General features: G+C 47.0%; 1 protein-coding gene across 1 annotated transcript; it reads left to right on the forward strand.

Annotated features, from left to right (window-relative positions):
- The first annotated feature begins 20,319 nt into the window (after positions 1–20,319).
- On the forward strand, positions 20,320–24,660 carry DRD4 (dopamine receptor D4). Its single transcript, XM_074231619.1, has 4 exons — positions 20,320–20,583; positions 23,403–23,515; positions 23,755–24,308; positions 24,458–24,660. The coding sequence occupies exons 1-4, from the start codon at positions 20,320–20,322 to the stop codon at positions 24,658–24,660; spliced, it is 1,134 nt and encodes a 377-aa protein (XP_074087720.1).
- Positions 24,661–24,938: the final 278 nt, after the last annotated feature.

Raw genomic sequence — 24,938 nt, forward strand, 5'->3', positions numbered from 1 at the left:
TGTCCCTGCCTTTTCATTTCAACCCCCTGGTATTCAGACCATTAAGGAACCAGTGGTCTCAGCTGCTGAAAAGCAAACTTTTTCCCTTTTCTCCCCCTGTAGGGAGGGGGAACGGACTAATCCTAGGGAAGGTCTGAAGGGTAAGTGACCCCAGGATGGTGACAACCAATGGTTGGGGCCTCTTGACTATGTACACAGACATTCTAGCAATGAGGCTTTTGGAATTTTTTTGTTTTTCATTATGAACCGAATCACTCAAAAACAACCAAAAACAGTAACTCACATATAATATATAATGATTGAAGTTAATAAAATAGTCAACTAGCCTTTATTAGGTGTCTACAATGTGCCTGGCCTTGTGTTAAGTACTGGGGAATAGAAAGAAAAATACAAATAATATCCCATTCGATTCTCACAGGTTGTTTTGACCCCATTTTGGGGTTTTACTACCAGAGATATTAGAGTAGTTTGCCATTTCCTTCTCCCAACCCACTTTACAGATGAGGAAACTGAAGTAAATAGTGACCTGACTTGCCCAGAGTCATGCAGCTAGTACATGTTGGAGGCTGAATTTGAACTCAGATTGTCCTGACTAAATGGGAGGGAGGGGACAGGATTAATTGCTTCTGGTCATGCCTATCTCCACCCACTGGGAGCAGACTGGAGTGGAGGTGGGTGAACTTTCCCTGGAAGCCATTTGTGGACTTCAGGAGCCATGAGATTAATCACAGACAGTTTTAGTCAGGGCAAAGGATGAAAGGGCTATTTGGCTTCCTTTTTTAGGGAAAACTAGAAAAAGCGGATTAACAAGAAAATTCCCAAAAGGCCGGGTGCCCCGTTCATGCTCCCACAATGGCTAACATGATGTAACTGCTGGCCCCCAACACCATCCCTTACACCTCAAGTTCTCTTTGGCGGGCATTGCATTCTACCAAACTCCTGAGAAAACGCAAGATGAAAATGGAGTGATGAAGAAGGGGAACCAAGATGGCAGAGAGAAGCCAGGAAGTTGCCTGAGCTCTCCCTCACTTCCCTCAAAAACATGAAATCAAGCCTCTAAAGTCTAAATGGATTCTGGAGGGTCAGAAATTGCACACCCACAAAGAGTGGAGCAACTTGAAAGGTGGAAGGGGAGCACAGGTGGGGTGTGGGGAAGCCAGTGGGAGGCCTCAGAATAGATCGGCAACCCGGGCTCCTCGATCATGGCTCAGCAGGCCAATGGGAGCCTAGGTTGGTGAGCAAGCCTCTAGCACCTGAGGACCCAGCCCCGGGCCCCAAGAGCAGCAGAGTTGAAAAAAACAACAAAAGCCCTGACCATAGAAAGCTCCTATGGTGACAGGATTCAAAATGATATCTCAGAAAAGGAAAACAGTGGTGAAATGCCTACTGGACTGAAGCCCAAAAAGTTCTCTTGGGAGAGCTCAAAAAGGATATTAAAAATCAAGAGTAGGGGTGGCTAGGTGGCACAGTGGATAAAGCACTGGTCCTGGAGTCAGGAGGACCTGAGTTCAAATCCGGTCTCAGACACTTAATAATTACCTAGTTGTTTGGCCTTGAGCAAGCCACTTATACCCATTTGCCTTGCAAAAATCAAAAAAAAAAAATCAAGAGTAGAAGAAGAAATATTGGGAAAAGAAATGATTAGAACTATGAAAAAAGTCAAACAGTTTGAAGAAAACAACTCTTAAAAAAACAGAAACTGGGCAAATTGGGAAAAGGAAAACAACTCCTTAAAACATAAAATTCAGGAAATGAAAAAAATTCCACTGAAGAAAGCCACTCCCCTTTAAAAGTAGAATTGGCCAGGGGGCAGCTTAGGTGGTGCAGTGGATAGAGCACCAGCCTTAGAGTGAGAGGAACCTGAGTTCAAATCCAGCCTCAGACAATAATTGCCTAGCTGTGTGACCTTAGGCAAGTCACTTAACCCCATTGTCTTAAATAAAATTATATTAAAAAAGTAGGATTAACCAAATGGAAGAGATATGAAAACTGAAGAAAATAATTCCTTAAAATTAATATTGGGGGCCAGCTAGGTGGCATAGTGGATAAAGCACTGGCCTTGGAGTCAGGAGGACCTGGGTTCAAATCCGGTCTCAGACACTTAATAATGACCTAGCTGTGTGGCCTTGGGCAAGCCACTTAACCCCATTTGCCTTGCCAAAAAAAAACCCTAAAAAAAATTAATATTGGGCAAATGGAAGCTAATGACTTGAGATAACAAGAATCTGTCCAACAAAATTTTTAAAATGAAAAAATAGAAGAAAATGTTAAGTACCTCATAGTAAAATCAGTTGATCTGGAAAATAGATGAGGGTAATTTAAAAATTACTAGATTACCTGAAAGCCATAATTTAAAAAAGGGAGGGGCAGAGCCAAGATGGTGGAGAATTTCCCAGGAACTCTCTTCCAAAATATTCCAAAAACCTTAAAATTATGACTCAACTAAATTTTCGAGAGACAGAACTCACAGAAAAACCCAGTGAGGCAATTCTCCAACCCAAGGTAACCTGGAAAAAGGTCATGGGAAAGCTCTGTACCATGGGACTGGAGGTAGCAGCAGTGCAACCAGGATCATCACACAGGAGCAAAGGATTTCTAGCCTTCTTGGAACTGCTGCTGGGGTGCCTGGGTCCCTTGGAATGCCAGCTCATGGCAGCAGAAGCAGTTTCCAGACCTCCCAATCCAGGGAACACCAAGCACAGTTTGAAAGATGAGTAGGGAAACCTCTACCAGGGTGGGTAAAGTCCAGGCCAGCCTGAAGCAGACCCGCAGAGATGTCCAGCAGGGAGCCACTGGGCAGCTGCTCCCAGAGCCTTCAGCTCATAGAAGGTAAGGGGGTGGGGTGGAGACCATCGAGGTCTCTCCTCTGGCCCTGGGACTGGACTCTGTCTATATTCAGACCCTCGTCACAGTCTGGGGCTCCCTATTGCCATAGAGCAGGGACCCTCCTCACAGCTCCTGGACAGAAGGGAGAACTTGTGGTCATCCACAGACCAGAGTACATGCCAGTAGAACAGTCAGAGCCTTCCATAAGACTTGAAGGAATTGAGGTCCTTGTAGGGATGCCCCAATAACACTCAAAACCTTTGGAAGCACCTTAAAACCAGGGCACAGACTGGGGAAATGAGTAAACAGTAAAAAAGGGAACCTGACTATAGACAATTACTTTGGTCACATGGAAGATCAAAACACACACTCAGAAGATGATAAAGTCCAAGCTTCTGTATCCAAGGCCTCCAAGAAAAATAGCAATTGGGTTCAGGCTATGGCAGAGCTCAAAAAAGATTTTGAAAATCAATTAAGGGGGCAGCTAGGTGGCACAGTGGATAGAGCACTGGCCCTGGAATCAGGAGGACCTGAGTTCAAATCTGACCTCAGACACTTAATAATTCCCTAGCCATGTGACCTTGGGCAAGTTACTTAACCTCCATTGCCTTACAAAGAACCTAAAAAAAATCAATTAAGGAAGGTAGAGGAAAAATTAGGAAGAGAAATGAGAATGATGCAACAAAAACTTGAAAGGTCAGCACCTTAGTCAAGGAGATTCAAAAAATGCAGAAGAAAATATGTTAAAAACCAGTTTAGGTCAAATGGAAAAAGCAGTCCAAAAAGTCAATGAAAAGAATACCTTAAAAAGCAGCAATGGCCAGAGGGAAAAGAGATAAGAAATCTCTCTGAAGAAAACAACTCCTTTAAATGTAGAATGGAACTAATGGAAGCTGATGATCTTGCGAGGAATCAAGAAATAATAAAATAATTGGTATTATTATTATTAAACTTGAAGAAAATGTGAAATATCTCATCGGAAAAACTGACCTGGAGAACAGATCCAGAAGAGACAATTAAAAATTATTGGGCTACCTCATGATCAGGAAAAAAGCCTTGACTTCATTTTTAAAGAATTTCTACAGAAAAATTGCCCTGAGATCCTAGAAGCAGATAGTAAAATAGAAATTGAGAGAATCTACTGAACATCTCCTAAAAGAGATCCCAAACTAAATAAATAAATAACCCCCAGGAATATTATAGCCAATTCCACAACTCCCAAGTCAAAGAGAAAATATTACAAGCAGCCAGAAGAAAACAATTCAAATATCATGGAACTACAATCAGGATTACACAGTATTTAGCAGCATCCATATTAAGGGCTTGTAGAGCTTGGATATGATATTCTGGAAGGCAAAAGTGCTTGGAACGTAACCAAAAATCAACTACCCAGAAAAACTGAACATCCTCTTTGAGGGGAATTTCAACCGTTCCTGTTGAAATGGCCAGAGCTGAACAGAAAGTCTGATCTTCAAGTACAAGACTCAGGTGAAGTATAGAGAGGGTGGATGGGAAAGGAAAATTATGAGGGACTCAATGTTGTCGAACTGCATGTATTCCTGCATGGGAAGATGGTACTGATAATACTTATATAAACCTTCTCATTTAATACAGAACTTAGAAGGAGCATGTATAGACCAGGCACAGGAGGGAGTTGACTATGAAGGTATGATATAAAGATGGAGTCAATGGATGAAAAAGGAAGTACTGGGAGAAAGGGGAAAGGAGAGATAGAATGGGCTAAGATATTTCACAAAAAAGAGACAAGAAAAAGATTTTGCCATAGGGTGGAAGGAGGGAAGGTGAGGGGGAGAGAGTGAACGAGCCTTCTTTCTCATCAGAAATGGCTCAGTGTAAAAATAACATACACAATCAATAGAGTATAGAAATCTTACCCTATAGAAAAATGAAAGGAAAGGGATGGGTTAAGGGGGTGGGGGAGGGGAAGGGGGTGAAGATGTAAGAAGAGAGGGTAGATTGTGGGAGAGGGTAGTTATATACATCACATTTTTTTGTTCTTTGCCAGGTGGTGGGGTTGGGTGGCCTGCCCAGGACCACATGGCTGAGTGGTTGCTGGGGGTCTGGGGTGGGATTTGGGCTTGGGTCCTCCTGGCCCCAGGGCTGGTGCTCTGGTGGCAGTGTCTGACTACCCCATAGCACACTTCTGAAGAGGGACAGAGAGAAAATAGCATACATGGTAATGGGGAAGAATAGATGGAGGGAATTATAATCAACAATAGAAACTGTGGGGAAAATATGGAAGTAACTTCTCTAATGGACTTAATTTTTTTTTTAGGTTTTTTGCAAGGTAAAAGGGGTTAAGTGGCTTGCCCAAGGCCACACAGCTAGGTAATTATTAAGTGTCTGAGACCAGATTTGAACCCAGGTACTCCTGACTCCAGGGCCGGTGCTCTATCCACTATGCCAACTAGCCACCCCATCTGATGGACTTATGATAAAGAATACGATCCACCCCAGAGTTAGGGCTGATAGTATCTGAACACAGATTGAAGTACATTTTTTTTCTCTTTCATTTCATTTCTCATGAGATTTTTTTATTTTTGTGAGGGGAGAGGGATTACATTTACACTTACAATAAGACTATTTTAGTAATGTGTAAATAAATTAAAATGTAAAATAGAAAAAAAAATTATCAAGAAAACAGCTCTGATGTCCTAGAACTAGAGAGTAAAATAGTCATTGAAAGAATCCATGGATAAGCTCTTTGAAAGAGATCCCAAAATGAAATCTTCAAGGAATTTGGCTATAAAAATATTTGACCATAGAATTATCAGGTAAAGGAAGGAAGGAGCACTGAAGGCAACTAGAAACAATTCAAATACCACAAAGCCACCATCAAGGATTACCCAAGATTTAGCAGCTTCATTATTAAAGGATCAGAAGGCCTGGAATATGTTATTCTGGAGGACAAAAGAGTTTGGATTGCAACCAAGAATTAACTACCTAATAACACTGAGCATACTTTTTCAAAGAACTCTGAAAGTACTCAGTAAAATAGAAAATGTTCAAACTCTCCTGATGAAAAGATCAGAGATTGGGGCAGCTAGGGGGCACAGTGGATAGAGCACCGGCCCTGGAGTCAGGAGTACCTGAGTTCAAATCTGGCCTCAGACACTTAATAATAATTACCTAGCTGTGTGGCCTTAGGCAAGCCACTTAACCCCATTATCTTGCAAAAAACCTACAAAAGAAAAAAAGACCAGAGATAAAATCTGATCTTCAAATACAAGACTCAAGTGATACATCAAAAGGTAAAGGGAAAAAATGTTATTCAATAAGATTAAAAATTGTTTACATTCCTACATGGGAAGAAGATGCTTTTAACTCTTGAGAACTGTATCTCTAATAGAAGTATATGTAAACAGAGGGTGTGGGCATAAGTTGAAAATGATGAAGTGGTCAGAAGGAAGCCCTCCAGCACCTATACCCCACCTCAGAAGGCTTGGAAACTTTAGTTTCCCTTTTGTATTTTCCTTTGGTTGAATCACTACTTCCTTTTGTAATCTTGGTCATTCAACAACTAAAAAAATTGCTGTTTTCTCAAGTGATTACACTGGTAACTCCATCTAAAATGGAGGACAGAGCAGAAGAATGACCTATCCCCAATAGGAATGTCCATATAGCCCAGGGTAGACACCCCTTAAAGAGGGTAGTGAATTCCTACCCGGATTTCCATGAGCAGGAGAGGTTTCTTTGCCTGAGGCAGACTGTAGGTGGGAATCTTTGCTGTTGGCCTTTCTCCCCTTGTCTAGGAAGATGATTCAAAGGAAGTCCATGGTGCAGATAGAAGGTACTAGAGTCCAGAAGACATGAATTCAAATCTTGTTTCAGTGGCTTGCTAGCTGTGTGACCTGGACAAGTCACTTATATACTTAGCCTTAGTTTCCTCAACTGTAAATTTGGGATAATAATAACACCCACCTCTCAAGGTTATTATGAACACCAAAGGAGATAAATATTTGTAAAACACTTAGCACAGTGCCTGATATCTTGATGTTGCTTAATAAATGCATGTTTTGGAGGAGATGGGTGAAACCAAGGTGGTGGAGAAAAGACAGGGACTCGCCTGAGCTTTCCTGAACACCTTGAAATAATGGAGTAGCAGAATCCAAAAAAAGATGGGGTAAAATAATTTTCCAGCCAAAGACTACTTGGAAGGTCAGCAGGAAGGAGCAGGTCTTGGGAGAGAGGAATCAGCGGCAGAGCAATCACTGCTTCTAGAGTCCTCAGTCCATAGATGGTAAGGGAGTTGAACAACTCTCAGGAGGAGATTACAAGAGATTCTCTTTGCTGGCATGTCACCATCCTGATGGCAGCAGTCCCAGAGTGAAGAGGAGCACTAGTGCACCAGAGCTTTTGGCCACAGTGGAGCAGGAACCTTCCCCACAGTTCCAAAGAGTGCTTGTTGTCCCATCCAGACCAAGAGAGTAGCAAACACCTCTTCATAGTTCATACCATCTTGGAAGAAATGGAAACTTACAGGGTCCTAGAAGTCTCTGAAAACAGCTGTCCAAAGCTCCTATAGCTTGGGGCAGTGCACCTTCCATCCCTGGAAGCACAACTCTATTTTAAAAAAGAGTTAAAATCAAGTCGTGAGCTAGGAAAAAGAGCAAACAACAGAAAAAACATTTACTGTAATAATTTACTTTGGTGACAAAGAAGATCAAAATACACTCAGAAGAAGGTAACAAAGCTCCTACATCAAAAGCCTCCAAGAAAAATATGAATTCATCTCAGGCCTTGGCAGAGCACAGAAAGAATTTTAAAAATCAAGTAGAGGGCAAATAGGGAAGAGAAATGAGAGTGACGCAAGAAAACTCAACAAACGAGTCAGCAGCTTGGTAAATACTGAAGAAAATAAAAACTTAAAAGCAAATGAAGCCAAATAATGAAATAAAGGTATAAAAAAGAACCAATGAGGAGAAGAATGACTCGATAAGCAGAACTGACTGAATATAAAAAGAAGATGCAAAAATATACTGATGAAAAAACTACTTAAAAAGTAAAGTTGGTCAAATGCAAAAGGAGGAGGTACAAAAGCTCACCGAAGAAAATAGCTCCTTAAAAATTGGAATTGAGGAAGTGGAAACTAAGGATTTTATGAGAAAACAAGAAACAAGACTAAAACAATGAAAAAAAAAACCCAGAAGACAATGTAAAATATCTTGTTGGAAAAAAGCAACTGACCTGGAAAATGGACCCAGGAGAGAAAAATTTTAAATTATTGAACTACCTTTTAAAATCTATGCTTAGAAAAAAGAGCCTAGGGGGCAGCTAGGTGACACAGTGGATAGAGCACCAGCCCTGGAGTCAGGAGGACCTGAGTTCAAATCCAACCTCAGACACTTAATAATTACCTAGCTGTGTGGCCTTGGGCAAGCCACTTATCCCTATTTGCCTTGCAAAAAAAAAAAAAGAGCCTAGACATCATCTTTCAAGAAATTGCCCTGATATTCTAGAATCAGATGATAAATAGAAACAGAAAGAATCTACCGATCACCTCCGGAAAGAGATCCCCAAATGAAAACTCCAAGGAATATTCTAGCCAAATTCCAAACTTCCAGGTCAAGGAAAAAATATTGCAAGCAACTACAAAGAAGCAATTCAAGTACCATTGGGCAACTTCTACAGTAAAGGATCAGAAGACTTGGAATAGGATATTTCAGAGAACAAAGGAATTGGGATTAAAGTCAAAAATCACTTACCCAGAAAATCTTGAGTATAATCCTTCAGGTCAAAAAATGGATTTTTCACTGAAATAGGGAACTTTCAAACTTTCCTGATGAATAAACTCCAGAACTGAACAAGAAATTTGACTTTCAAAAACAAGACTCAAGAGAAGCATAGAAAGGTAAACAGGAAAGGGAAATCATAAGGGACTTAATAAAATGAAATTGGTTACATTCTTTCAGAGGAAGATGATACTTGTAACTCATAAGAACTTTCTAATTATTAGGACAGTTAGAAGGAATACACACACACACACACACACACACACACACACACACACACACACATGCACATAAACACACCACATATTTGAACTAACTTTTAAAAACATCTTAACAGCTTAACATCCCTGAGATACCGCCTCACACCTCTCAGACTGGCCAATATGACCAGAAAGAACAATGATCAATGTTGAAAGGGATGCGGGAAATCTGGGACACTAATGCATTATTGGTGGAGCTGTGAACTCATCCAACCTTTCTGGAGAGCAGTCTGTAACTATGCCCAAAGGGCAACACAAATGTGCATACACTTTGATTCAGAAATACTGCTATGATGAAAAAGGGTAAAAACCTCACTTGTACAAAAATATTCATAGCAGCCCTATTTGTGGTGGCAAAGAATTGGAAATTAAATGAATATCATTCAATGGGGGAATGGCTTAGCAAACTGTGACATATGTATGTCATGGAACACTATTGTTCTATTAGAAACCAGGAGGGATGGGAATTCAGGGAAGTCTGGAGGGATTTGCATGAACTGATGCTGAGCAAGATGAGCAGAACCAGAAAAACATTGTACACCCTACCAGCAACATGGGGGTGATGATCAATTTTGATGGACTTGCTCATTCCATCAGTGCAACAATCAGGGACAATTTGGGGCTGTCTGCAATGGAGAATATCATCTGTATCCAGAGAAAGAATTGTGGAGTTTGAACAAAGACCAAGGACTATTAACTTTCATTTAGGAAAAAAAACTGATATCTTATTATGTAATCTTGCTATCTCTTATTTTTTATTTTTCTTCAAGGATCTGATTTCTCTCTCATCACATTCAATTTGGATCAATGTAAACCATGGAAACAATGTCAAGACTAACAGACTACTTTCTGTTGGGGGAGGGAGAGGGAAGCAAGATTGGGAAAAATTGAAAAATTCAAAATAAAATCTTTAAAAGGAAAAAACCCCATGATTATAAAAGACATCACCTTTCAAAATGATGTATATGTGTGTATCTATATGATATATGTATATATATATATATATATATACATATATTCAGAAGGCATAGATGTGAGTTTAATATGAAGAAATTTCTAAAAATATCAAATAAAGGAGAAGGAATGTACAGAGAAAGGGAAAAGGAGAGATAAAATGGGGGCAAATTAACTTACATAAAAGAGGCAAGAAAAAAGCTTTTACAGAGGAGGGGAAGAGAGGGGAGGGGAGAGGGAGTGAGAGAACCTCACTCTAATCAGAATTGACTCAAAGAGGATATACTATAAACTCAATTGGGTATAGAAGTCTAACTTATCTACCGGGAAGGTAGAAGGGGAAGTGGACATAACAGACAGTGAGGGGAGTGATATAAAGGAAGGCAGATTGGGGGAGGCGGTGGTCAGATGCAAAACACTTTTGAAGAGAATGAAATAAATGGGGACAAATAGGATAAAGGGGAATACAGTTAGCAGTAAGTAATCATGGAAAAATGTTTTGAAGCAGGTTTCTCTGATTAAAGGCCTCATTTCTCAAACATACATTGAGTCATTGTAAAAGAGCCATTCCCCAACTGATGAATGACCAAGAGATATGAATAATTTTCAGATGAAGTAATCAAAGTTATCTATAGACATATTTAAAAAAATATTTTAACTCACTCTTGATTGGAGAAATACTAATTAAAACAATTCGGAGGTACTACCTCACACCAATTAGATTGGCTCATAAGACAGAAAAGGAAAATAGCAAAATGGGAAGGAATGTGGAAAAAAATGAGACATTAATAGATTGTTGGTGAAATTGTGAACTAATTCAAGCAAGCTGTAGAGCAATTTGGAACTATACTCAAAGGGCACCTATCAAAACATGCACATCTTGCTAGGTCTGTATCCCAAGAGATTAAAAAAAAAAAAGGGAAAAGGACCTAAATGTACAAAAATATTTCTAGAAGCTCTTTTTTTTGTGGCAGAGAAATGGAAATTGAAGGGCATGCCCATCAAGTGGGGAATGGCCAAACAAATTGTGGTATGTGATTATGATGGAAGTCTATTCTGCTATGAGAAATGATGAATAGGATATTATCAGAAAAACCTGGAAAGACTTACATGAGCTGATGAGGAAATCAAATGTACTTGTGTTGCTGTTTATCAGAATGAAATGAAATAATATGTTCAGCTCTAAATGACTGCGCTGTTTTCAGCAATACACTTATTATGTAGGACCAAAGGACTTAATATGAAAAATACCATCCATCCTCAGAGAAGGAACTGATGGTGATGTTTGGCCTTCATTCTTGAACAAAACCATGACAATCACATGACTTGGATTTGAGGGAGGAAGCCTGTACTAAGTCACCAGTCTCACTTTCTTCTCCAGAGTCATCTGGGTCCAGTGGCCAGATATGAATCAGGGCAACTGGAGATGGCCCTGGATGCAAGGCATTCAGGGTTGTGACTTGTCCAAGGTCACACAGCTAGTAAGGGTCAAAACTCTGAGATCAAATTTGAACTCAGGTCCTCCTGACTTCAGGTCCAATGTTCTATCCACTACACCACCTAGCTGCCCATAATCTGGATCCAGATTGAAGTAATTTTATTTTTCTTGAGGTTTCTTGTAGTCTGTATTTTCTTTCACAGCATTTGCTGACAAAAAAAACTTTATGTTTGCCTCCTTCCTTTATTTTATAATGCAGGTATTCAATGAATATAACTTTTTTCCAGTTCTGATGTCAAGAACATGTCCTGGCTGCCCTCCTATAGGTTCCCCTCCCATCCCATTCTTCTGATTCTTAGGACTCAGAACCACCATATTCTTTTTGGGGGAGGGGTCAAGGCAATGGCATTAAGGTCAAACAGCTAGGAATTATTAAGTGCCTGAGGTCAGATTTGAACTCAGTTTCTCCTAACTTCAGGACAGGTGCTCTATCCACTATGCAACTTAGCACCATGTACTTATGAAGAGCTCCCATCTGTCCTATCTCTAGCTGGTTTATGGTCTCTCCATTAGACCAGGGATTGTCTTTTGCCTTCCAGGGTATCCCCAGCACTCAGGCTATGCCTGGTTCATTGAAGTTTTTTAAGAAATGCTTATTGGGGGTGCAGCTAGGTGGCGCAGTGGACAGACACTTAATAATTGCCTAGCTGCATGACCTTGGGCAAGTCAATTAACCCCACTGCCTTGCAAAAACCTAAAAAAAAACAAAAACAAAAGAAAATCCCATTGCCTTGCAAGAACAAAAAACCCTAAAAAATGCTTGTTGAGTGACAGATTGAGCATTTGGGATACGTGAGAAATTCCAAATAGGGTTTACTTTGGCATTACATAGACATAGGATTAAAAAGCAGCCATACTGAAAGTTATCAAAATATTTTTAAAAAAACTAACAGACTGTCTTCTGTGGGGGGGGAGCAAGATTGGGGGGGGGGGAATTGTAAAATTGCAAAATAAATAAAACCTTTCCAAAATATTTTTAAAAGAATCTTTTTTAAAAAAGACAGAGATATTTGTAAAGTGGTTTTCAAACCTTAAAGTGCTGTGTAGTGTGCACTCTAACAAAATGCATCCTTTACCCAAAACAGTAATCACAGAAAGTCAGGTCACAAACCCCACCTTGAGACTCTTTTTTCTAGAGCAAAAACACCAACTTAGGTGCAACTAATATTCTCTTCATCTGAAAAACTATTGTTTAAAAAATGCCAATGGAGTTTCAAGCCTGGAGAAAGGCTTAGTGAAGAATTTTGCAGACCTTGAGGTACAGCAGGAAAATGCAAAGGGGCAAAAGCAGGTGGAAGGAATCCCACCACGAGGGCTCCAGAAGGTGGTGCCCTTGTTCAGTCACTCCCTAAAGGATTCTCTTCTGAGAGCTATAGGGCTTCCAGAGAAGGGACCAAAGAGTGCCCAAGTTCTCACTCCCTTTCCCCAAGTCCTTCAATCTTCATCCCTTTCCAGAAAGATTGAAATCTGCTGCTGTTTTGAGGTTTGTTGTTCTTTCTCAAAGAAGACCCTGACATCAATGCCATGACATGCAAGTGAACTGGATTTAAGTGGGGGGATGGGGGTGGGGTGGGGGCCTGTGCTAAGGCACCAACCTCACTTTTTACCCTGAAGAATCTGAGTCCAGTGGCCAGATATGGATCAGGAAGACTGGAAAGGAACTAGATGTGAGGCAATCAGGGTGAAGTGACCTGCCCAGGGTCACATAGCTAGTAAGTGTCTGAATTCAAATTTGAACCCAGGTCCTCCTACCATCAGGGCCAGTGCTCTACCCACTTTGCCATCTAGCTGACAAAGGTTGAGTGACTTGCCCAGGATCACAAAGCTAAACTGTCCATGGTTGCATTTCAATTTGGGAAAATGAGTCTTCCGGATCTCCAGACAAGGGTTTTATCCACTGCACCTCTTGGCTGCAGCTATTTGAGGGGAGATGCCACCCTCCCTTCCAGTTCAGGTACAGAGATAGCATCTTCCCTTCCCGAGTAGAGAAGAAATAACACACACAAGACCTTTCAGTGATAAAGAACTGGAGGATGGGCAGACAGATCTTTGTCTTTGAATATCATGGAATGAAAATAATGGAGAAATCTGGGAAGAAGACTTATGAGCTGATATAAGAGTAAATGAATAGAGTGGCTAGGTGGCACAGTGGATAGAGCACTGGCCCTGGAATCAGGAGTACCTGAGTTCAAATCTGACTTCAGACACTTAATTACCTAGCTGTGTAGCCTTGGGCAAACCACTTAATACCATTTGCCTTGCAAAAACAAAAACAAAAAAAAATGAATAGATCCAGGAGAACAATTTATGCACTAAGAATGATCCTAAAGAAAAAAAATAATTTGGCAAGACTTTGGACTATGTTTGCAATAATCTCTGGACCACAAGCCCCCTGGATGTGATGAGACATTTGTTCACACAGGACAAGTGGAGAGAGTTATTTTGCTTGACTAAGAATATTTGTTACAGGGGATGTGTTTTTCTTTTCATTGGGAGGGGAGAGAAGAAAGTTAGGGCTTGGAATAAAAAAAGGCACTGAAGAGAACTGAAAGAAATTGAAAAGGAAACAGGCAACAAAACTGATTTTAAAGTAACTTTTGAATTGATTATATCCTTTTTTTAAAAAAGACAAACTAATACATATAATAAAGATTTGTGGAGTGACTTGGATCAATCTTTTTTTTTTCTACTTTTAAATATGGAAAATTTTCATTTTGGGAAGATTAGGTAAATTTAAAATTTTGAAAATCTGCTGTCCTGACCTCAAATCTGTCCAGAAAGGCCTCAAATAGCCCTTTAGCAGTGGGGGTTGTTGATCCAATCTTTTTGTTTCCTTGCAAGGCAATGGGGTTAAATGACTTGCCCAAGTCCACACAGCTAGGTAATTATGAAGTGTCTGAGGCTGGATTTGAACTCAGGTCCTCCTGACTCCAGGGCCACTGTTCTATCCTTTGCACCACCTAGCTGCCCCCCCTTTTTTAGGTTTGTTTACTTTTTTGGGGGGTGGTGGTCCACTATTGATTCTCACACTCAAGGTTATTGGCAGCCTACTGCGACTTGCAGACAGGTTTCAGATGCCTTATTGCCCAGTGAAAAGGAGCAATCACCCGTAGAGTCCTCATTCAGGGGATAGTGGATACAGACTGGTTTGCAAGCCTGAAAACTTGGCTGAATGCCAGTTCTTGTTTCAGTAGTACAGTCACTGATACAAAGCTGAACAACTTGAGGGGAGAATGAAATAAGAATTTAGCAGGAATCGATGGAAAGGATATTTGGGTCCAAAAAACTCACTTTCCTAAGTCTAAAATGGTAGAAATGTGCCTGGATAGTAGTTTGCCTGAAATTGTCTGAGAATTGCAGTGGAGGGTGGGGAGAGTTCCTGCTTACAAGACCTTGGGAGAGCCACAATTGGACATTAGATTTCCCAAGGTAAAGTCAGTAGTGTATCTGTGTTTGATATCTGACCATGGGTCTCCCTATTCTGACATCAGAGAGTCTAAGGTGACATCCACTTTGAGCTCTGCCTTGCCACACTGTTGATTCGTAATAATCTTGCAGTCTACTACAAGCAGCTGTCTTATGGAGGAGGTGAGCACTAGTTTGCTTAGTCGAAGAGGGCAAACCAGGAGCCAAGGGGGTGGGTGGGTGGCAAACTGTTGTAGGGGCAGGCAGCAGCCCAATAAGTTGGGCTTCCTAAAGGTCCTTCCAGCTCTGGTTCTGAAGCTCCTGCCCCTATGGACTGGTCTCCCAGAGAAAACTGGGGGATATGCTTAGGGAACTAAGCAACTTCAGTGGTTGTGGTTCCCCACTTAGTAAGTGAACCCTCAGGAATGGGGAGGGATTTCAGGCGAGGAAGGGGATTTGTCACATCTTTTCTGTGGACTAATGCCGGTGAGGTGTGCAGTAGGGGGATAGGTGGGGCCAGTGAGCTCTGTCTTGGGGAAGAGGTCTTCCCCTCACCAGTTCCTTAACATCCCAGAATCTTAGTGCCCAAGGCGACCCCAGAGTCCTCTAGCCTGACTCACACCAAGAAAGCATCCCTAGGTCACTGGCCTTAACTTGAAGACCTCCAGAAAGTCGGGGCCCATTTTCCCAGACATTTGAAATCTATATTGATCTTGCACCTTCCCTTATTGCTTCTGAACCTGCTTTCTTCCAGCACCAAAGAAGCATCACCTTTCCTGCCTTGGACAGTCCTTGTGCTTGGATACTGCTCTCAAGCCATGATGAAAGCGATGTGAGCAGAAGGAACCCCAGGAGGCTTCTCATCCTCCGACATTGTCCTTTGTGCTTCGGTCATTCTCAGCATTAGGAATTGACCTCAAGGAGGGGGAGAGGGGATGGGAGTATAAAAATTCTTGTTTCCAAGCCTTCTGCTCCTTGGAACTGCTTCCAGGAGACCTGGCCCTTCCCCGCCCCCACCTCCCCTGCATCCCCAGTATGTTTTCCCCAGGGAACACCAGGCCGACTCTGTGCATCAGATGCTCCTTTATTATTGAATCACAGCCAGTTTCTTTGGCTTTGGGACCCCTCCCAGGCAAAGGCTTCTTTCCTTTCAGGTTCAGCCTCAGGCCACAGAATGGTTTTGTAAAGCAAGAGACAGGAACTCTCAGTGGATGTCCCACGAAGGATTGCTCTGAGAAGAGGTCACAGGAGGGCCTTGTGAGACGGGCTGGGAAACTGAGGCCCACCCGCCCAGAAATCCTGGGGGAAATCAGCACCGGCTCCCTCGAGACTTAGGACTTGTGGTCCTGAGAATGATATTTGGGGAGGAAGGAAGGGGGTTGAGGTAGAAGTCCCCATTTGCGACCAGTGGAAGAAGGGCGGGGCGTCATTTACCCGTCCTGTGGGAAGCATAGCCGTAACCATTTCAGGCAAAGTGAATCGTTCTCGGAGGGACCCAGGGACTCATTTTCTCGACTGGAATTCCTTCCAGGGGCCTCTTCTGGCACTCTGACTGACCTTCCCCGCCAAAAAAGAAGAGAAAAGTTGCGGGGGAATCAGAGTCTTGGAGATACCTGGAAGTGCTAGGCTTGAGGTGGGGCGAGTGAGAGAATGGGACGGTGAGTACGCATGTAAACCCCCCAGGCTTGGGTGGCGGGCCGGAGGAGGGGGCACGGGAGACACCCCCCCTTCCTTGCCGCTCCCCCCCGCGCCGTGGCTCTCACCTGCGCTTCCCCACCAGCTGCTGGATGAGCCGCTGCACCTGGGCGGTCCCTCTTATTTTACTGAGCTCGCTGGTAAAGGTGCCGTCCGAGTGTCTCTGGGTCCTGGGGAGAGAGGGAGGCAGGGACTGGAATCCGGACTGAATATAGAGTCCTCGGTCTGCCCCTCCTTGTCTTTTCTTTTTCCCTCAACTCTCTTCACCCCTCCCCAAACGCCCGGAGCGGCGGGGTAGAGCCTACCTGGGCCCCAGGCCGACCAGCGATCGGACCAGGCTCTGGACGTAAGCGCTTTCCCTAAGGCGGCTCAACTCGCTGGTGAAGGTGCCGTCCATGTGGCGCTGAGCCCTGCGGGAGTGGGGGGGTGGGGGGTGGTGGAAACCACGAGGGAGGAGATTCTGGGCGGGGTGTTCACCTCTCGAGGATTTAAGAGCCCCGCGATGGACTGGAGGAGCCTCAACCAACCCCATCTACGACCATTCCACCTGAAAGCCTAGCTGCAGTCCACCCAGACAGGTGGAGGGCGGAAGGAAACCCATTCGGAGTTAACAGTAATTATCTTGGTGATTGTGTAGCTTGGACTTTTTGTGCTTTGCTTGACCGTGAATCTAGGTTCCCAGGTCCGGCCCCGTTCCCCCCAACCCCATCCCAAAGGGTCTGGATACTGTTAGGCTCACGTGAGCCCAAGTCAGACCAGTCGGCCTCTGTCCTGGACACAACCCAGGAAGGGAAAGAGAGGGCGACCCTAGACCCTTGCCAAGGAGCTGTTCACTTCTGCCAAGCCCGCACCCTGGAGTTGGGGGACCAAGGTGGGGCTGGGAGGCTCACCTCTGGGGATCTGGGATCGAAGAGGACCCTTGGATCAAGAAGGCAGCGAGGATCGCCAGGGCCCAGACTCCTTTGGCCATGGGGACTGGGAGCTGAGGGGCAGGAGTTAAGGGAGAGTAGAAATATCCAAGCAGCCGAGCTCTCTGATCCACAGAGTCAGGAAGACAAGAGAAAAGCAGAGTCGGCGATTAGAGGGACTGAGCTGGCCGGCAAAAGTCTGGGATCTGAGATCCGAGGTGTGGAGCCAGATTGAGGGGCAGGAACGGAGGCAGCAAAGGCAGGACAGAGCCCTGAAGTGATGTAGAGGCCGAGAAGGACATCCCAGACCGAGACGAGCCGTCAGAGCCAGGGAGATGAGGAGTCAAGAGAGACAGGGAGCCTGAGAAGACCCACTAGCGGAGAGGGGCAGGAAGGCCGAGAAAGGCCATTTGATTTGTCTTGAGACCGAGACCCACAGGCCTCAGGGGGCGGGAGATATTGAGAGACATCGGGAGACAGAGAGAGGCCCGATGACACGAGGGGGAGATAGAGATCAGAAGCCACTGGGAGAAACAGATAGGGAGACTGGAGAGAGACAGAGCCCCGGAGACAGGGCGAGAGACAGAGACTCAGAGACATGAAAAGACAGACCGAGAGACACGGAGAGAGAGAGGGACAGGCTCATCAGGAAACAAAGGAAGATGCCGAGACCTGGAGACACAGAGACCGGGAGTCATCGGAAGAGACAAAGGCTTAGAGACACAGGGAGGGACAGACCAGGAGACAAAGGGAGAGACACTCAGGAGAGCGGGAGGACGCTTCCCTAGGCAGTCGCGGGCTGCTCTCCAGATCCGACTCAGCTCCCATCTCCCGCCGTCCCACCGCTGCTCACCGAGTCTGGACGAGACCTAGTGAAATTTCGGCTCCAAACGTCCGGCCTCTGTCCTCTCCTCTTCCTCTGCCTTCTCCTTCGAGCCGACCGTCCGACCCCAGTGACGGGCTCCAGGGCCCGCCGGGTATAAATCCCCCTGGGCCCCGGACCTCTAGGGCGGAGGCGGAGGCTTGGGGCGCCAGGGTTCCCCTACTCCCCGCCCCCCATGCCCGCCCCGTGCCCTTTCCGAGGCTCCACAGTTTCCGCCCCGGCGACTTTGCAAACAGAAGATCCGGGGCCATCGATCGGCCGGGAAGGTCAAGGCCACCCCTCCAGCTGTCATCCCTGTCATCCCGGCCGGCCCGGTGCCTGGCCTCGAGCAGCTGTGGATCGATGACCCCACCCAGTCTTGTCTCATCCCTTCCTGGTCCCAAAGGCCAGATTGGCGGGATTGGGGCAGGCAGGCTGGGAGGTAGAGGCTGGAGAAGCTTCTGGGAATCTCTAAGCGGGGAGCCCAGAGACCTGCTCAGTCTTTAGCTTGCTATGCCTTTATGGTTTCAAAAGGGAGAGGAGAATCATACAAAATCTGATGCCAATGCAGTGTGAGGGACCAGAGGGAGAGCAGCCCAAGGCCTCTTGGCAAGGCAGGGGAGGAAGAGAGCAGCTTAGCAGGCAGGAAGCCTGGGGGAGAGACACAGCCCCAGGTAGGAGATGCTGCTAGAGTAGGCAGGGCAGGGCAAGATGAGAACAGGGTCATGAGGGGTCCAACTGGGGTCAGTCTGTGAGATGGAACCATCAGAAATAAACCCCTAAGAGGGAGAGGGACCAGACCACAGGCCCCAGGCCCTTTGAGTTTTACTTTAGAAGGAATGAACAAAGAAAAGCTTTTGGTCAGTAGAGCAGTGAGGAGAGGATGCCTTAGAAAGATGGAGAAAGGACTGAGAGAATAGGGAGGTCACCTCCAGCCTGGGGGCCCAGGATGAAACCAAGCAAAGGTGCCAGGAGGCCTGCCTGGCTTGGGCACATTGTTGAAGAGTCAAGGGTGTGGCTATCATTTTTAGGAGCAGGTGCTTGCCCTCAAGAGAGTTTATAGTCGAGTAGGTTCACAGAGGGTAAGGTTCCTTCTTCCTAGGAGAGGTCCAGGAGAATCCCAGACTTCCTGGTGGCAAAGAGCCTCTCAGTCTGTAGGCTGAGTGAAGGGACCATCCCTGTGGCCTCAGGGGAGCAAGGAGAGACTCAGCCTGGAGGGTGTGTGTGTGGGGGGGTGACAGTACTTGGGCTTTCTCTGAGGGGGCCTTCATCCCTTGAAACTTTCCCCCACCCCTCAGACCTGGGCACAAAACAGACTGCATTTTGCATCTATCTGAACAGATTCCTAAGTGCCAAATGCCAGGTTAGCCCAGCTAAGCCTGAGAAACATGCCTCCTAGCTATAGCAAGATCCCTTGAATTTTCAGAAGTCTCTTAACCCTGTTTGCCTCATTTTCCTTGTCTGTAAAACGAGTGGATGAAGGAAATAACCAACCGCTCCAGGATCTTTGCCAATTGGGGCCACGAAGAGTCAGGCAGGACAGAAACCACTGACCAACATTTTTAGGTTTTCTGGCTAATAGCACCCTGGGCTCGAGGTGCCTTCATTTCCCCACTTGTGCTATGGATCTAATACATAAATGGGTACTTCCCGAGGTGTCCCCGAGGACATGTGGCACTGACAGGACATGGACCCTGACTTCAGAACAAGGTCTACCCCAGCCTCGACTCCTCTATGTTAGGAGGAAAAGGATCTGGTGTCCCGGCCTTCCTTTCTGCCATCTTTGCAAAGTGACTGGTGGGACTCAGGAAGGGGCACGGGGTGGGGTGTGCGCGTGCGTGTTTGTGTGTGTGTGTGGCGGGGCTCCCCTCAGAGCCCAGAGAAGGCGTGGCCGAGAAGGGGCGAGGCCCGGGCGGGGCTCTGTCCGCGTGGAGCGGGGGAGCGGGGCTCTGCAGTCAAGGACGCCACTTCGGCTCCAGGGAGAACTCCTTGACTCTGGGGCCGGAGGCTGGGTCGCCCGGCCCGGGTCCCAGCCCCTAGGCTTCCTCTTTCCCTCGGACGGCTCGCGGGCTCCGGTGTCCCGGAATGCGGCCCCGCGCCCCGGGCCGGGCAGCCGGGCATTGGCGCTGTCCGCGGTGCTGAAGCGGCCTCCTGGACCATGCTGGGGAACCGCAGCTCCTGGAATGCCAGCGGGCTCTTGGGCAGCGGCCGAGGGGACCTGGGGGCCCCCGAGCTGCACGTGGGCGCCCTAGTCGGGGGCATCCTGCTCATGGTCAGCGTGCTGGCCGGCAATGCGCTTGTGTGTGTGAGCGTGGCGGCGGAGCGGGCCCTGCAGACCCCCACCAACTTCTTCATCGTGAGCCTGGCCGCGGCCGACCTGCTGCTAGCGCTGCTGGTGCTTCCCCTCTTCGTGTACTCCGAGGTGAGGACGCCCCCTGACTCGGTTTGTCCTTAGAAACTGCCCGCCCTTCTACGGTCGCCCTCTCCTCTGATCCTGCCCTGTTGACTCGGATGCTTCTCTCCTCCCTTGACTACAGGACCGCCACTATCATTCTTTCAGCTCCGTTGTCCGTCTCTTGGACCTTCTACTGCAATTCTCCAGACCTAGGGTCCTGCTCGCCCCTTCCTGCCGCCTGGGAGCTCTCTATCAACCCCAGCCTGGCACACTTCTTGTCCCACTGACCTCGCCTCTCATTCCTTAGCAACCCTGTCCTTTTTTTTGCATGGTCCAGCTTTCCTCTAACCTCCTTAAACTAATTCTTTTCGCCCACATTTCATCTCTTGAACTTGAACCTGTCACCGCCCTACCCTTTGGCCACTCTCCCCTCCTCCTTCTCCCTAGTCCTACAGACTCATCTACCAGTCCTGGGTTCCTGAGATGGAGGTGAAAGAAGATAACAAGACATTGCAATAGACTGAGGAAGTCAACAGAGAGAAAGAAAAAAGAGACAGACATGCAGAGATGTCAGGAGAAACGAGAAGAATGGAGAGGATGAGGAGAGTGAGGGAGACAGGGTGATGGGGAGGAGAGAAACAGGCAGAGAGATGTAGGGAGCAACAGGAGAGGGGTGAGGGATGGAGAGAGAGGAAGAGTGGGGAGGGGAGTGAAAGGGAATGGGTGTGTGTGAGAGAGATTTGCTTAGACTTTAAGACATCCTCCTCATTAATCTTTATCAGTTCAAATCTGAGCAACCAAAAGACTTCCTGTCTGGCTCTGCCCAAAGAATATGCTGAGAGGTCTCTCAGAAGGTGTTTACAGGGAGCAGTTTTCTCCTTGCCTCAGTTGCTCCTGTGAAACTAATTGAACCCAAAGGACCAAGAATTTCTCACCTAGTCTTTCTTCCTATTCAATTTACCCATTTTTTTAACCCATTAAAATGGTTTTGGATCCTGATTGGCCAGTCTACATTATCCAATGAGTCAGTTAACCTCCCTAGCCCTCAGCCCCTAAAGCTCATAGATCTGAGCAAGCGATCCATGTTGTTATCCTGGTTTCAGAAATATGGTGCAATGTAATGAAGGTTGGGGCAAGGATGCCAAGACAGGACATGAGAATCGTGATTTTTCTCATCTCCTGCTCTGAAAGAAGGAAGACTGAGGTTCCAGAAGACAGCAAAGGGAAAGGAAAAAAGAACCTAAGAGAAACAAAACCCGGTGGAGAATGGGTGACCAGAACTGACAAGAGGGATACTGAAGGCATAGTTCCTTCCAATCACCTCCTTTTTTCAAGTTTGAGATGGGTGGCTCCCCACCTTCTGAGGAAGGAATATTGGGGTGGGGCAGACTGAGAAAAGGAGGAAAGGGGCTGAATTGACTCTTGAGACAAAAGACTTGAAAGGTTTTCCAGATGGAAGGTTGAGACTTCCAAGTTCATGTAGGCTTTGAGTTCAGTCTTTGTGGTTTCCCATTGAGGTGGTTCTCAATCTATTTTTCACTGGGGTTATCAGGTCTATGGGGCTAAAGCAATCCCTGGACACTTCCTGCTCTCCCAGCATCACCGGTGGGGTGAAGGACAGGATGAAGGTTGGGTGATGACGACAGACTAATCTGGGGAGGGAGTCACTGAACTCTGATGTCTATGTGCTGCCCTCTAAGCCTCTAATCTCCAGGAGAAAGGATAGAGAAGGGAGAATCAGTATTTCATTTTGGGGGATGTCAAGTAAAGTCTTGCTGAGGCTCCCAACATTTACAGATTTACAGTGAAGAGAAGACTTTCCAGGCACTTGGATCCTTTGTCAGAAATTTCCAGAGCTAGAAACAATGCTGAATTTTAAGAGACCTTAGAGATCATTTGGTTCAAAGACCTCCAAGGACTCAGATAGAGTTAGAATGAAGGAGCAACTGGAAAAACTGAGGCCCAGAGCTGATTAGACCTCCAACTCAGCAGAGTGACCTTAGCCAGGATCAGAAGCCAAATCTTTGGATTCCTACTGTGAGGCTCATTCTACTACCCAAAGTCACTTAGTGGCCCCTCCATTAACAGTGGGCTTTAGATGCTAATGGGTCAGGGAGGAGGAGGCCAGCCAGCCCTGCCCCACACTCCCACAAGTCCATTTCCCAGGAGGCCTCCTCCCAAAGAAACAGTGACCAAGATCACAGAAAGAATTCAGAGGCAGATCCAAATCCAGACAGAATTGTGGAACCTGAAGGCAGACCAAAGCAGACTAGTTTCACTTTTTTTTAATTTTTTAAAAATTATTTCTTTGTTTTTTCCCTTTGTTCTGATTCTTCTTCCATAATGTGACTAATATGGAAATGTGTTTAACATGATTGTGCATGGTTCATCTATATCAGATTACTTGATGTCTTGGGGAAGGGGAGAAAAGAGAAGAAGAAATGTGGAACTCAAAATCTTATAAAAATGAATGTGAAAAACTATCTTTACATGTAATTGGAAAACATTCAGAGATAGGAGGGAGAGAGGCAGGGGATGGGGGACAGGAAGGGATAAAGGCAAGGGGAGAGAGGCTGGAAGAGGGGGAGGGACCAGGGACCGGGAGGAGTGAGGGAAGAAGAGGAAGGGGATAGGGGTTTCCTGGTCATTTCCATCCCAGTAGGCCCAAATCTCCACCCCTGTGTTCATGGCTTAAGCTCTGAACTGGCCTGGACTCTTGGGAAGGAGAAACCTGAAGGGGGGGTGGTGCAGACACACAGTTCCAGTTCCACTGTGCATGCATGTGTTGGGGGGGGGGGGGTCAGAGCCTAAGCCAAGGACCTCAGACCTCTGTCTACCTCTCCCAGTTCCAGGGTGGCATCTGGCCTCTAAGCTCTGCTCTGTGTGACACCCTGATGACTATGGATGTGATGCTCTGCACAGCCTCCATCTTCAACCTTTGTGCCATCAGCGTGGACAGGTGGGCCTCCCCAGTCAGCTTCTCCCTTTCTCCCCTACTCCCACCCCCAGGAGAAACCCTATTGCCCTGGCAACCAGGTAAGCCTTGGGGTGTCCCCAAGTGTTAGCTGAGGGCAGCTCTGGGGCCTCCTTGGAGGAGAGGGCTCTTGAGGGCTCTCTCCATCCCCCCCCCAGCTTTCTGGGTCTCCCTTGGAGGAGGGGGCTCTCTCCTGCCTCCCCCCAGCTCCGGGCCTCCCCCAGGTTCATCGCCGTCTCGGTCCCCCTGAACTACAGCCGGCAGCAGCTGGGGAGGCGGCAGCTGGTGCTCCTGGGAGCCGTGTGGACGCTGTCCTTCGCGGTGGCCTCGCCAGTGCTGCTCGGCCTCAACGACGTGCCCCGCCGCCGCCCCGGGGTGTGCCAGCTGGAGAGTCGGAGTTACGTGGTCTACTCATCCGTCTGCTCCTTCTTCCTGCCCTGCCCCCTGATGCTCATCCTCTACTGCGCCATGTTCCGGCGCCTTCGGAGCTGGGAGGCGGCTCGGAAAGCCAAGCTCCGTCGGAGCATGTGGCCCGGGGCCATCCGCAGGCCCAGCGGGCCTCCCCAGGCCTGGCCTCGCCGGAGGCTCCCGGGGCCGGAGCCAGAGGGCCCCGGCCTGGCGGGGTCCGGCTCCCCCAGCCCCAGCCAGATCGGGTCCGATCCGGCCCCGGCCCCGGCCCAGCCCCCGGTCCAGCCGCTGCCGTCGGGGCTCCCGAGGAGACAGGCCAAGATCACCGGGCGGGAGCGGAAGGCCATGAGGGTGCTGCCGGTGGTTGTCGGTGGGTGGCCGCTCCCGGGGCGGGGGGGGCGTGGCTTGGAGGAGAGAGGAGGGGGCTGGGGGTTACTGAACCAGGGTGGGAAGGGCAGCGGGGTGGGGGGTGGGGGGCAGAGTCCAGCTGCAGGCTCACGGAGGACCCGTGCTCTGCAGGTGCGTTTCTCGTGTGCTGGACGCCCTTCTTTGTGGTCCACGTGACCCGAGCGCTGTGCCCAGCCTGCTCAATGCCCCGGAGGCTGGTCAGCACCGTCACCTGGCTGGGCTACGTGAACAGTGCCCTGAACCCCGTCATCTACACGGTCTTCAACACGGAGTTCAGAAGCTTCTTTCGCCGGGTGCTTGGGCTCTTTTGTTAGGACCCCGGGTGAAGGCCGAGGCAGACCCCAGGACAGCCCCCCTCCAGGATCTGAATCATGGGAGTGGGTGGAAGAAGTCAGAGCTCCACCCCCCCCAACCCTCCTAGACTCTCAGCTGCCCCAGTGCCTGAAGGCCAAGGTTGGTCCAGCCTGGGGCTGGAGCTGGTGGCTACTTCAGAGGTAGAGCCCAGGGTGCCCCCCTCCAGGGTCATGGAACTGAGGGTCTTGGAATCCCAGTTGTTCTAGTGCCAGGGTTGAGCCAGCCTGGGCTGGGATTG

The sequence above is a fragment of the Macrotis lagotis genome, chromosome 3 (assembly GCF_037893015.1).
Source record: "Macrotis lagotis isolate mMagLag1 chromosome 3, bilby.v1.9.chrom.fasta, whole genome shotgun sequence".
NCBI lineage: Eukaryota > Metazoa > Chordata > Mammalia > Peramelemorphia > Peramelidae > Macrotis > Macrotis lagotis.

Coding starts and splice junctions, on each gene's coding strand:
- DRD4 (XM_074231619.1), top strand. CDS start 20,320: ATGCTGGGGAACCGCAGCTCCTGGAATGCCAGCGGGCTCTTGGGCAGC. Junction 20,584..23,402: donor CCCTCTTCGTGTACTCCGAG/GTGAGGACGCCC, acceptor TACCTCTCCCAG/TTCCAGGGTGGCATCTGGCC. Junction 24,309..24,457: donor GGTGCTGCCGGTGGTTGTCG/GTGGGTGGCCGC, acceptor CGTGCTCTGCAG/GTGCGTTTCTCGTGTGCTGG.